General features: G+C 40.4%; 1 protein-coding gene across 1 annotated transcript in view; it reads right to left on the minus strand.

Annotated features, from left to right (window-relative positions):
* Positions 1-1,078: 1,078 nt before the first annotated feature.
* Positions 1,079-14,502, minus strand: part of parga (poly (ADP-ribose) glycohydrolase a) — a 35,230-nt gene continuing 21,806 nt past the window's right edge. Inside the window, exons 8-16 of the mRNA XM_063192157.1 lie at positions 10,671-10,753; positions 10,483-10,543; positions 9,998-10,073; positions 9,250-9,397; positions 6,883-6,961; positions 6,670-6,778; positions 5,767-5,872; positions 4,226-4,354; positions 1,079-2,090 (exon numbers count right to left, since the gene is read on the minus strand). Of these exons, the coding sequence (XP_063048227.1) occupies positions 1,972-2,090; positions 4,226-4,354; positions 5,767-5,872; positions 6,670-6,778; positions 6,883-6,961; positions 9,250-9,397; positions 9,998-10,073; positions 10,483-10,543; positions 10,671-10,753 (910 nt within the window). The 3' untranslated portion in view covers positions 1,079-1,971. The remainder of the gene's footprint in view (positions 2,091-4,225; positions 4,355-5,766; positions 5,873-6,669; positions 6,779-6,882; positions 6,962-9,249; positions 9,398-9,997; positions 10,074-10,482; positions 10,544-10,670; positions 10,754-14,502) is intronic.

Raw genomic sequence — 14,502 nt, forward strand, 5'->3', positions numbered from 1 at the left:
CTGTATCGAAGTGGGCCACCTCTTTTTTAATATTCGAGATGTGGGCCATTTCCTAGCAGCATAAAAACTACAACCCCACAAACTGCCTTTCAGAATTAAGCCATTTAAGTCTATTGCAAAGCGAAATGTCATTATTCATTTGTTGCAAGCAAGTGGTTTCCATCACCAAGATAAATGGACTTAAGGTGTCGCGTGGGCTAATTGCTTTCTCCCCCACCCCTCACCTCAGTCTCTCTAAATTCCATCAGTTTTCTCCTCCAAAGGATCATGCATCAATCATACTGGGGAAACAAAATAGCCATCGCGCCGAGAGGTTGGGCCTATTCTGGATAGGCTCTCTCAAGGCATCTTTCTAGTGGAGCATCGCAGCCCAGTCTCATGTCATTTCGTAGGCCTTGTGTGCAACCGGCAGAGGTGGAAAGAGTACAGAAAATGTGTACTCAAGTAAAAGTATATTTACTTTGCCTAAATTCTACTCAAGTACAAGTAAAAAATACCTATCTAATAATCCACTCAAGTAAAAGTAAAAAGTACTTCACTTAAAATGTAATTTGAGTAAAAGTACTTAGTTACTTTAAATTAGCTTTCCTCTTGAGAATGTCATTGCTATTTTTCTTGAATATCGTCCTTCATAACCTCTATCTGTTGCTTGGCACCAGCCATCATCCAATACATTGATACAAGATAGTAAAATAGTGGAAATGCTGTGCGCCATCCTGCACAATCTTTCATTTACGGCGGATTGTGGCATTATTGTGCATGGCATTTTGTCTCTCAGTCAATTTTTTTACTCAGTACTCTACTCAGGCCAGGTTCCAGTGTAATTGAGTAAAGTACTTGGGTTAAAATGTACTCAAGTACAAGTAAAAGTATTAATTTTAAAAAGTACTTAAAAAGTACAACGTATTCATAAAAGCTACTCAAGTACAATATTGAGTAAAAGTATTTAGTTACTTTTCCACCCCTGGCAACCGGATACATCTACAGGTTGCACTCGACTCGAGGGAGGCTTAATAACTGTATATTACTCGTGATCAGAAAACATGCTTTAAAAAAAGAAAGTATTGGTAGACGTTTAATTCTTTTAATTGAGATAATTTAATTAACAAATAATTGTACAATGAGTAATACAGAAAATATTAACTATCCTATAATCAACCCCAAATATTTTATGTACATTTTATAAACAGAAAGGCAACAGTACAGATTAAGAATAAAAGTGAAATAAAACAATCATGATAGCATGTTAAAATTCCATGCAAGGAATATACAAAAAAGGCATTCGACCAGCAACAAAATAACCAATCACCCATATGGCAAACATTATGTTGCGGAAGTCTTTCCAATAACTTGATTGCAGTAAATCCACATTGTTGTACTGCATATTTGGAGGGGTTGCTCTTTGTTTATGCAGAGGAAAACATGAAGCCATAGTCAATTCAGTCTCTATGTAAAGTGTTGTTTTCATGCATATTACTAAGTACAATAATACGACATTGACGATTACAACCCACTTTCTTATTGTAGGTATTGCAAGATTCAATCATTTACATCTGCTGAGAGAGTATAATACCAGTTCACGTGGCCTTATAGTCTCAGTCTCATGCAAAGACATTTGGCCACTTAAGACTACCTGGGACTATCCATCTGTGTGCAAATCAAAAAACCTCTGAGAATGTGCATACACACAAAAAATGACATTACAGCAACCGAGATTTACTATTGCTATTTGTGTCAATGCTGCAGGACAGTTGTTGAGTTATTCAGAGTGATATTAATTGCAAGTGAGAATTGTACAGTGTACTTCTGTAGACTACATTATCAGAATGACATCAATGTCAATTGACAGAAATTAGATAGTATGCTTAGGCATTGTCTTGATAATGTGTTTGTACTGTAGATCCCTGTGATTTGAAGTCAGTGTGCAGGTGGGTTAGATGCCAGCTCTTTGTTTTCGGCTGTGTCAGGGGGCTAAGGGTCCATGGTGATCTGCTCGTAGAGGAAGCCATACAGGCTAACATCTGGCCGAGGCCCAGAGCAGTTCTTGCATACCACGTTGAAGAACTGCTTCAGCTCTCTGAACAGTTTACCTGAGGGGGGAGACAGATACGACATAAAGGAAGGTAAGACAAGGAAAGGTAAGAGAAGGAGAGATTGATCAAGGAGAGGAGAAAAAGCAGGAATGGGCAGGAGAAGATAACTGATAAAGCAAGATGAAAACAAGTTACAAAAACCCTTTACGAACAGTCAGGCGGCCTTGAGTATCATCCTTGTCTAAAGAGACTTGTTTAGTGATTTAAATCAGGCTAACACGTGCACTTACTGGCATTTACAACATTTATTCCAATGATGTAATAGTAATAATAATAAGTAATAGCACTGTCTAACTGTGGTGGAGATTCTGTTCCATGCTTTCATCACCTCCCGTCTGGACTACTATAATGGTGTCCAAGTATGTCCAAAAATCAGCTGCCAGGGTCCTTACCCACACAAAGTGGCGGCAACACATTACCCCCACGCTCAAGGAGTTTCACTGGATCCCAAGTAAAGTCTCGCATTATATACAAAACCCTTCTCCTAATATATAAATCAAATCATGCTGTTACTCCTTAGTACCTCTCTGCTCTCCTCCAGCGCTACTCACAATCAAGGTCCCTGAGGTTCTGAGGTACTATATATATAGTATCTATAGTAAACTATATAAACTATCTATAGTAAACTATATATAGTTTCAGATCTAGGCTCAAGGCGAAGCTGTTCTCAGATGCCTTCCTTTAGTAGCTCTAGATGATGTTTTAAATCTTTTTTATTCTAGTTATCTATTTTTTTATCTACAGGTTACAGTTTTCATTTTCTTTGTATTCTAACTGATATGTTTTTAATCTTTCTATTCAAATTATGTAAGGCTTTATCTTCGTGTTAAATTTTGTTCTGACTCTAATTATTTCTTGTTACTTGTTATTTATTCATTTTTTGAAGCGCATTGAATTGCACCTGTGTATGAAATGCGCAATACCAGTGATTCTCAAACTATTGGCCGCGACTCGAGAGGTCCTAGAAAAAATAATATTTACTCACATGTTGTTGAGATAATCATCACATATTCTTTAGTTATCATATGTATTGTGTGAATCCAGAAAAGCGAGTACACTTCCTTATTTGGTGTTCTTATGTGTTGTGTCTTGTGTTATGGTGTACTATTAGGTAGGATTAATGTTAAAACACTGTCATTCAATCGTGGAGGTAATTTTCAACCGCAAAATATTTAGCGCGAGGTACAGTGTTACATTTTCTATCTGCCGTCGTGATATGTATTCTCATGCTTATGGTGTTGATGTATGTGTAAAATGTGTATTTGAAACCATTTTTTAGTCGATTGTGAGGGGAAACATTGGCATTTTGACTTGCTTCAATAGGCTATTTCCTCCTCAATATTAATGGAGCATTTAGTATTTAGCTCACTGTCTGGCAGGCTAATGCATATTTCTCCAAGCTGTTCCAGGCTTGTTCCATGCTAATTTCATAGTCAGTATTTAGGAGTCACTTTCTCCTAAGTCACAATTGTTTCCCACACACACACATGCATAAAGATTATTTGTAATTACTGATTTATCATTTATAATAAGACCCCCAAAAAACAGCTTTGAGCAAGTGTGCATTCTTACCCATGCCCCTCAGTGGTCACAACTTTCTGAAAAGAACTTAGGGCTGTTTTTCGCCATAAAAATATTACATTATATTACATTATATTATATTATATCATATTATATTGGTTAGGTCTATATGGTTTATATATTTATATTATATTGGCTTTATGGTTTGGTGGGCCCCAGAATTTTTTCACATTTCAAAGTGGGCCTTGGTGTTCTGAAGTCTGAGAATGGCTACGCTATACAAATAAACTTGCCTTGCCTTGCCTTGTGGTCCTTCTCAAGGACCAGCTTATCCTTGCCCACTCCAGGCTATGGACCATTGGTGATCGGGTCTTCTATGTTGCCCCTACCGTTTGGAACAGTCTAGCTCTCCACATCTGCCAAGCCCCCACACTTAAAAAAAAATCTCCGGTCACAACCCCCCCCCATTCCATAGCTCCATCTCCTTTTGTAAAGCTTGGGAACCATAAAAGGTGCTATTAAAAAAACCCTAAGTTGTTGTTGTTGTTATTAAAAAAATCACATTTGAGATATTCATGAAAAAAGACTGAGTTAAAAAAAAAGGCCCTTACCAACAGTCACTTTTCTGTCCGTTAGAAATGTGTGCAAGTCGCTCACATCCCTCATCAGCTCAGCGTCTCCGAATGTGAAGTAAGCCATGTCCCGTCCACTCTGGGATGCTGCCATGATCTGCAGCAAAGCTATGGCACACACACAGAGCATTAGTTCTTCACATGAGTGAAAGTATGCACATCTCACCTCTCACTGAGACCAGGGGCGTATCTGGCAATAGAAAGAGTAGACGGGCGCACACTGCAGCTACGCTTTGAAGGTTTATTCAAGACATACATTTCCACCCATCAGTGTCTTCATCAGGAGCTGTAGTGCGCGGACTTCTACTTTTTCTATTGATACACAGAGCATTACCATTAACTGAATTGATTCAAATGACGCTTAAGCACGTCATTTTGGATCCTAACGTTCGTTGCCAAAGATGCTCAAGCACATCAATTCCATTCTTTAATGGTGTAGTGTTGACATGGACATAGAAGTCAATTTTCTGAGGGTGTTGGGAAAAATGCTGAAAATTCTCTGACACCGCTGGGTTTTATGATTTGAAAATGGCTGGCATCCAATGATGTTAACCCTCTGAGGTCCGAGTGCCCTTCAGAGGGCAATGTGTCTCCAAAAACAAATCTGTAACTCTGTGAGTTTTTGTCATTGAAACATATAAGTCACACCATTAGAAACCTCAGACCTTCCAGGTCCCATATATATATATATGAAATGAAAATACTTGAAAATGTTAGGGTGGTGCAAGCAGCCTAAAAGCCTCTGAAAAGCCTTAGACCTCAGAGGGTTAAAGGGTCATTGGCGTTTTTTAGTAGCAGACGTCAGGGTGGTACAACAACAGCTAATGCCACTATTGTATGAGGGTTTTTTAACTGGATTATCAAAGAAGCCTGTTCATTGGTTGTACATTAATTTAAAATTATTAATTAATTCATGGGCATTAGCTGTGGTTGTATCACTTGACGTCTGCTACACAAAAAAAAACATCATTGACCCTAACTAAATGATCAGTTGTCGCTATTTTTATTTTGTCTAGATTAGTAAATTCACACTTGTCTACCACCATCCATCTATCTAAAAGGTATAAGTCATCTCGGTGTGGTTACTGTATTAACCCCCTTCAGTATTGACAAGACCTTATACTGTATGTGTACCCTGGTCTGAAAACTTTTTTGCAGTATCCCCTTGTGTTCTATAAACCCAAACAGTTTTCACATGTGAGATGTTTCCATGACAGCTGAGCGGTCACAAGACAGCAGCTGCAAGGGCCCTTGGGTAAAGACGGATAGGAGGAGGCAATATCTTGAATGATGTTGCCAGGCAACAACATGCTTAGCTGGTCATACTGTATCAAGATGGGTGCTGATGATTTCATTTGTGCCAATAAAAATGAAGAAAATCTAAATAAAAGAAAATGACCCAAAAATACAGTATCTCTTAGTGATGTCATGGAGCAACATTTGTCAAAACACTAACCCGTCCTTCATCACATTTGACAATCAGATAAGGTGTTTGGTCCTAATTGAGGACATTTGCAAACCTTTGAGTCTTGAGTCTCCTCCAAATGCTCCACATCCCCAGTTGCCCGTGGCGACAGCAGACAAGTACTGACTGGTCAGCCCGGACCGGTAGAAGCCACAATAGGCCTGTGAAGGACATTGAAGTAGGATGTGCAAACAACACTTTCCCATTAAAATGGCATGGGTAGTCAGCAGGTATAAACAGTAGGTTTTGCTTAACAGGTTGGATAGAATGAACAGTTGCGTTCTGTAATGTGTTAAAGAGATTGACTGTAGAACCATACAGTTCTCCGGCTCTGCCTCATTGAACTAAGCATCGGGCTGACAAAGTTGAAAACATCAGAACATGCGTACATCCAAACAATGGTTTTGAGAAACGTAGCACCGTTTCTTTGTTAAAACTAATGAAGTTGCTAAGGAAATGGCTAGTTAAAGCATATGCTAACAATTTAGGTTCTTTCCAATACGCATACTCCTGTCCTCGGAGTTGCATTTCGCTAACGGCCCGACTCCGTGCAGAAAACAAAAGTTTCTCTGCTCTCAGCCTACCCACAACAACTTTTGATTGCAAATGAGAAAATGACATCAGAATTGCTCTTTTGATATTGAAATATTGAAATACACTTCTGTCGTCAGTGATGTCATCACGAGGCCAGAAGCAGGCAGGGGAGCAAGGGAGGACGGGAGTCAGGATATTAGAGAGAACCCTATGACTGCTGTGGTGCGTAAATACTATACAACATACAAAAACGCACAAATCCCCTTCAACCAGTCTTGGTGCTGAACTCATATGGATGCATTAACCTCAAATAAAGCAGAAAATGGAGTGAAACATCACAATTAAACAGAAGTTAATGGGGGACCCTGGTGTTGCAGACTTTTCAGCTTTATTGCTAAAGTACACTACACTCTCTCTTGTTTACCTTGTTCAGCTCTCTGGTCATCTTGTCCGGCTGGAACTGCTCCATAAAGTGTCTGTACTTCAGTGCATCAAGTGCAACTATCTCTGTGCATCTCCTTTGCCAACTGTCCCTGCAAGACAAGAGAATGTGCCACAGATTTAAGAAAATGAATGTATCCAAGTCCACCCCAAAATATACACGTATACAGTATAAGCCAGTCAGCTCCATGCCTACCTTGGTGTATTATCTGTGTGACTCTCTTTCCATTTGTAGCTGTCAGCATAGCCTGAGTATGTACTATACTGTTGTGTACCTGTAAAACAATCAAAAACAAAGTTAGTCTTCTTTCATTACGGTACACAATTAAGCAAATAACATAATACAACATTTTATTTCCAACAATTCAGCTGGCTTTACATTACAGCTGCAGCGGGAAGGAAAACAGGTAGAATTTGATCCCAAAGCTTCATGATTCATGACAAGTCCATCCACCAGTTCCAAGTTTATCGTGGCGGACGGACGACAAATTGAGAACAGTATGACTCCACACCTACCGGCAGGCAGGTAAAGAACAGAGCCCACACTTAACATACAACCTACTCAGGGACATGCTTTTAAGTTACAGAATTCATTGTGGAAAAAGTAAGTAAATGTAAGATGACAGAAAACGTTCATCAATAACCGTCGCACTGTCATGTTAAACCTTTCAGACTGCAAGGCCCACTTAGGAAGCCCATATTAACAACCTTGTGGAAGGGAATACTGAATTGTATATGATGGTTTGTGATATGTAAATGTGTGTTTAAAATATTTGTTAAATCCGTATTAGCTGTTAGTCTGGAGGGACACTGGCCTGAAGACTCCATAACATAAAGGTTATTTCTGAGGAACACTGCAAGGTACGGTTGATAAATGGCAGCTGGCACGGTTTCAAACAGTAAGTGAAAGAGTGGGAATGAAGGATGGCAGACATGTGCTGGGGTGGACAGGGCCTCACCACTCCAAGTAGATCAAAATGCACACATGCCATCAGTGCCTGCCCAGACACTTCGCACTGCAGCCTCATCTTTGTCTCTCAAAAACACTGTAAATAAAATCTCAATGTCTTCTGGTCCGTGTCTCCTTAAAATGCACAACAACCATCTTATGTTGGACTAAGACTGGACTCCTATCTTGCGGCTCTGGATTTCCTTGGAGATATATATTAGGAGGTTAACGTATGAGGCAAATGCAAGATAGTAATGTATTGTGAATGGTTTCAACTAATACCCAGAGGGAAAAATAATGAATGTAATGAAAGTGTTTCAACTGTCCCCATGTTTTGAATGAAAAGGTGTAGGCAATAATTGACAATTATTGTCATAGGGACTATATTAGGAAAACCAGATATTTAACCGAACCGGTTTTAAAAAATACAGCACAGCAATTTATCATCAAAATACCAAAAACATTTTGCTGCAGGAAAATCTGCAACGTAACTGGAAAAGTGTGCCCTTACACGGGAAAACCCAAAAAGAAGCCATTACAAGATGTTGTAGAAAAGCCATTTACACTCCTTCTGTCACAGCAGGTGCCTACGTAAGAAAAGAGTGGGTGGGGAAGACAGATGAGTGGGAGACGGGAGGAGAGAGTGTGCAGAAAACCATGAAATATTTGAGGGGGAGGAAAGGGGGAGGAGGGAGAGAGAGAGAGAGAAGAAAGAAAGAAAGAAAGAAAGAAAGAAAGAAAGAAAGAAAGAAAGAAAGAAAGAGAGAGAGAAAGGAAGAGAGAGAGAGAGAGAGAGAGAGAGAGAGAGAGAGAGAGAGAGAGAGAGAGAGAGAGAGAGAAGGGGGAGGGGTCACTTTTCAATGGTCGGAGTGGGCACCAAATGGCTGGGTGAATAATAAGCCAATTCTACCAGTCTGGAATGAGTGAAAGTCTTGGGAGCCAAGTGTAAATCAATGTAATGGATAGATTTCAAAATGACAAGTGGATGGTGGAAGGGATTTGTGTGGGTGTGTAGCAGTGCACAGATGAAATAAAAACTGAAAAAAAGTTATTTTAAGATTACGAACAAAAGTAAAGCAAATACTATTGCAATATAAACATTAAGACAACACAAACCAGTGCTAGGCTATACATAATCCACTAAAATCGAACTGCACCACATGAGCTATTGTAACCGAGGTCATTCCTGTGCAGTCCAGAACCAGATCCAGTCTCCAACACAGAACCTCACAGAAAACTCTTATGTATGGGGCTGTGAGCCTAAAGGCAGACTACTAGCTAACTCAGCAGCGTATTTGTATGAGGCTTCAAGAGGTTTGCGAACTCTTGTTGCCGAGCTGGCTGACATCCATTGGCCTGCAACAGCAGCATTGAGTGTGCATGCAATGTGCACTTTTTTATATATACATATTTGTTTGGGGGGGAGGGGGGGGTTGACTTTTTTTGAGACGGGACAGTGAAGACATGACAGGAAGCGAGTGTGAGAGATGGTGAACGGACGGCAAAGGATACAGGCCAGGAATCGAACCAGGGTCAGCCGCACAGCAGACGAGTGGCCTACTGCCAGCACCACGACAGGGCCGCATGCAATATGCACTTGATTGTCGTACTGACCCGTGATGATAAGGCACTCGTTGTGGTCCAGGACTTCGGTGAAGAGGCGTGATGCGATCAGCTCCGCGTTGATGAGGAAACGGATCTCCTCTTGCACAAGGCCATTCCCAGTCACACCTCCCCCCACCAGCCGGTTGGCAAAGTCCACCTGTAGCAATGGACACCAACAGACAACATGTACCGGTCAATATACTTAACAGCTATGCTCGAAGGGAAGGAAAATGTTAGAAAATGTCCACGATTGTGATTAAATTTGTTTATTGATCAGCATCAGCCATCACATCAACAGTTGACACCTATGGTGTCATGACTGGTATTGCTGGCTGGTATTTTCATTTTGATATTCTGCATCTCTGTGTTATGAAACACCTACTACCATTAACCTTATAGAATGACACTGCACATATAGATGATTAAGAGCAGCTTTTTAAAATGTCTCTGTATTCATTGTCTGGTATTTTAAAATGAGTAGACCAGTCAATCATTGATGTCTCAGGTAATTAAGCTAAAAGGTTCTTAAGCGCACATTTTGACAGTGACATACTGTCTATTATGAACATTGTTCAAAGATACCGTGCTAAGAAAACTACAATGCCAACAGCAAATGGCTATTCTACTTCTACATAAAATGTTCAATTTTTGTCAGAATTGTCAATATTTTGTCAAAGACAAAGACTCTGACCCTTTGGTTAGAATATGATTGATTGATTGATTTAAAAAAAAAAAACAAAAAAAAAAAACATCTTACCTGAAGCATACCATATCCTTGATCTTCAATAGTCCCCTCACAAGTAATGTGTAGTCGCGAGAGTTCAGTTTGGGAGCTAAAACAATAAAAAAAATATGTCAATTCACCATCTAGAACTAGACAGCTTCCTTAATTCAGTTACTGCAGCAACAGACGAAATTGGCGCAGTGCGCTGTTTTTTTACAGCATCATTTAGTGGAATTCTCCAAATGGCCTCTCTGGCCACGCTGCCAACTATTACAAACAACAGGCTAGTTCTTAGATGCTGCCAAGCTCTATTTATCAAAGAGCTACCACTTTACACAAGCAGGTTCCTCAACGCAACAAATGCATCAAATACAGTTTCACAGGCCATTTTCAAAACACAGGGCCACTAAAGACTAAAGAACAATGAGTAATATATAAAGAGTAACAGATTTAAGAAAAGCCCATTTGTCAAGTTACTACCTCATTAGACCCATCCACTGTGGATTTAAGATACTCACCTTTCCCATTTAGGAAAACTGGTAAGGCTTTGTCTAGTGAATGTTACAAGGCCTGTAGGTTCTGAGGAGAAAAAAAAACACAATCACCAAGAGGAGCATGTCTGAGCCTCACACATAAATCTGTATGAAATAATACAAGACCGAGACCATTAGAAGATTAGGTGTTTGAAGGAGAATGTTCCTCTTACTTGATGGTCCAGTGACAGCCCGGAAATAACACAGCAAGGTTTTCAGCTTCTCCACCTTTTGAGGAGAGGAACCCTCAAACAACCTTCAACAAATAAAGGTAATGTAAATAGCATGGATTGCAATTTGGTACATTTTGAATGGTGACTGTGAAACAATCATATTATATTAGCATTTGGTAAAAATCCATCATATTTGTGCTGCCTATTGTAAGTCTCTTGGATTAATAGTGTGTGCTAAGGCTAATGTTCACCACCAAAATTGAATCACTTGTGCCTTTGGACAACATCACATAACTTTTTGAATTATCCTGCTGAAAAACACACACAAAAAAAGCATAACATAACCTCGGCGGATATAATAACTAGCTTTCCAGAGTTTATGGCAATTGTACCACCTCCTACAGGACAAAGTTTCTAAAACATTATCTACCGTATTTCCTCAAATAATAGACAGTGTTACAATTAACAAAAAAATAATAATTTGGACCAGGCTACAAATAGAGGGATGCTACAATTTATATGGAGCATTTTAATACAAAAACAAAAGGCTTTTATCTACTGAAAAAAGATTTAGGCAGGCTACTATAAGAGGTTACGCCATGAATTGACCCCTGACCCTAACGGTAGCCTGATTTTAAACACAAAAGACTTTAAGAGGTTGAAGTAGTGATATTACATGGCAGAATCCATTCTCTAACGAAACCCTAGCTACCACATCTGCTGCCCACTTTCAAGTTCCCCAGTCTGACAGTGTCCTGAGAATTGACACAATTTAAAAAATTGTGAAAATACAGAGTTCATGAAGGTGTGGTGGTGGTGTAGCAAAACATCAATAATATTACATTTGTAATTCAGTTATCAAAATTATGAATTTAATTATCATCTGAGCAGAAGCTCTGTCAAGGATGTGTTTTTTTCCCACTACTACTGCAATAATGATGTCTGCGGAGTTTAATGTAATTTTCTGCTGGTATGTATTTCTCATAGTAAGATGGGAATTGTGGATTAAGATGTTTCCTATACTTTCATAGGAAAACAGACTCATTAACACTGCTCTATGCAAGCAATGGCTCCTTGATGGTCACTATTCTTTCCTTATTGTATAACTCCTACACGTGACTGGAAGCGAAACACGAGCACCAATGGTATCCAAGGTGTTTTCTTGTATTGGCATGACTCAGTTTCCAAATCCAACTTGCATTTAAGTAATTAGTTGGCCGCTGCTTAGGTTTTTATGTACATCTGACTTGGCTTAAATGAGAGTGCCAAGGAACTTGGCCAGACACCCTGATTGCGGTAAAAAAATTTTTTAAAACCCCCCACACACGCATGCACGCACGCACGCACGCACGCACACATGACTTGACAGAATATGGCCACGTCGGCTGCAGTACTCTTTAATGGTATTTTCAACAAGTGTTCCAGCTTTATTCGAACTTCTTCCCCCTCTTTGAAGTCGTGGCAAGCTGGAAGCTCACTACTGCAGACCCCCCATCACTGACCAGAGGCAGTGACAGTACTGAGGAGAAAGCTCCACTGAACCTGCAGTGAGAAACACTTGCTTGCTCAATGCTGAATTGCTGAAATCCATTTTCAGGATGAAGCAGGGCAGTGGGAGGTCTTCTTCTAATTAGCAGAGAGAACACTGCCATCGCAACAAGCAAATCCATTAAGAAAAGGGCCAAGATCTGCCATGCACCCACAAAAACAATACTTGCACATCTGTTCTCGTCAGCTTTGACTTTGTGATTGACTGAGAATCCAGACCACAAACCACACCCCTTATCAATCACTATCCTAACACCTCCTCCCAATTCAAAACCCATCACAACCTGATTGACATATTGACCGACTCTTCTCAGGTGAGGAATGGAGTCACACTCGTACAAAGGCAAACATGTATAAAGTGAAAGGAAAAAACACAGAAACAGAGGGGCATTGTCTATGCGAACTACATTATTATAATTGGATATATTTAAAATACTAACAAATAGCTGTAAGCAGCAAAGCGAGGCCAAGCAGTGAACCAGCCTAACCTTCCAACAGACAGAACTGACAAGGCAGTCGGCTAGAGGTGCAAACAGAGGAGCAGTAATCTACCCGGGTGGTGTTGGAAGGTTTGAGCTAAGGGGGGATTTTTTTTTTTTGTGGGAAATCAGGAGAATGTCTTGAATGTGTGCGCAAAAAAAAATCTGAATTTGCTTGCAGACGGTTCTGTGCCTCAAAACTTCGCTACTTGGCCCTTTATAATCATAATAATCATAGATAGAAACTACATTTCTCCTCCTCTCATGTTACCAAACAAGTACTGGCATCTCTCCCTTTCTCTCTCTCTCTCTCCTTGAGACTGCTGCCTTCATCTGCAGCCCCCACCACACACACTAGGCATGGGCAGCCTGGAAAGGAGACTGGAGAAACATGGAACAAACAGAATGAAAAAGGGGGGGAGAGGGCTGATGCACTAAAAGCCCCAGAGGGAGAAGTAAAGAGCTCGTTCATTACGGCCTTTTCCTCCATGAAGTTTTTATTTTTTTCAGAGTCAGAAGAGCCAATCCTGTATAATGCATGCCCAGAAGGCAACCTGCTCCTGACATGAGAGTGGATGCTAAATTGACGGCAAGCTTTTAAGGTTGTAAGTGAACTGTTGCCCTTTGGTAGACAATAAATACAATTACATAATAAATAAATAAAAGACAGAAGGACGGGGACAGAGTTTGTTTTAAATGGACCTAATATTAAAAACAAATAATATATTTGGTCTTCTGCTTTATTTTATGTCCCTTATGCCCTGAAAACAGAGAGGTGGCATAGCATACAGCCTCAGTTTGACAATCGAGATTATTCAAAACCACTGTGTCATTGGGTTAACGCATCAATAGAAAAAAACATGCATCTGTATTTTCGCTTGTTTTTAACCTACTGTTTAAACAGGAAATCAGGAAATCTTTCGGCTCTACCCAAACTCCTCCTATTAGGCAAACTAACCGGCCCTTAACAGAGAGGCAGGCAGGCCCCTAACAGGCAGCTCTGCCCATTTGCCTTCCCCCTTTATTGAGCTGCAGACCTTGACAGTTCTGCCAAAACAGCAATCCACTTATCAACGTCCCTCTCGCAACAATCAGAACAGTAGACAATTTACACACTGATGGACAGCCACTCAATTACAGAGAGCTGCACCGTAACGATCCATTGGCCTGCCTGGGATCAGCTCGCCCTCGCCTTTCTGCCACCCACGCTTTAAAACTGCTGTCTGCAGTCAGAGTGTCCTGCAGGCTAAAGGCTTTGCTTTGACCCCATGGCAAGAAAAGCAGGAAAAAGATGCACTTCTCAAGACTGGCTGCAGTCGGGATGATGAATAGAGATGCTTCTTAGTTTACGGCAAGTCGACAATGGCGCAAACAAAAACCTGTAGTGTGCAGAACACTTTCAATTGGGAAAGTTAGATTACATTTGCCCATTTTAATACGGTATGAACCTGAAGATGAATGGCCTGCCCAACAAAGCCCTACAGTATGTTCAGAACTCAGCTGCCAGAGAGTCATATCACGTACAAAGCGGAGGGAACAGATCAGCCCCATACTCTGAACAACTTCATCGGCTCCCGTATCGTACACAAAATTCTTGTCTTGACGGAAAACACTTATGTGACAATAGCACAGAATTTTGGCAAAATCTGTGAAACTAACGGAATTCGTGTTGTGCATGAGAAACACATGACGTGTGAGAAGCAAACAGAGCACACCCCACCTGTCAGATGTAAATCAACAGGCAAAGATGGAAGATATCAAGTGGCAACTGAAAATCCCCTCAGGCACCTGAAGCGACTAATTAG

This window comes from Engraulis encrasicolus, chromosome 24, assembly GCF_034702125.1.
Source record: "Engraulis encrasicolus isolate BLACKSEA-1 chromosome 24, IST_EnEncr_1.0, whole genome shotgun sequence".
In the NCBI taxonomy this organism is placed as follows: domain Eukaryota; kingdom Metazoa; phylum Chordata; class Actinopteri; order Clupeiformes; family Engraulidae; genus Engraulis; species Engraulis encrasicolus.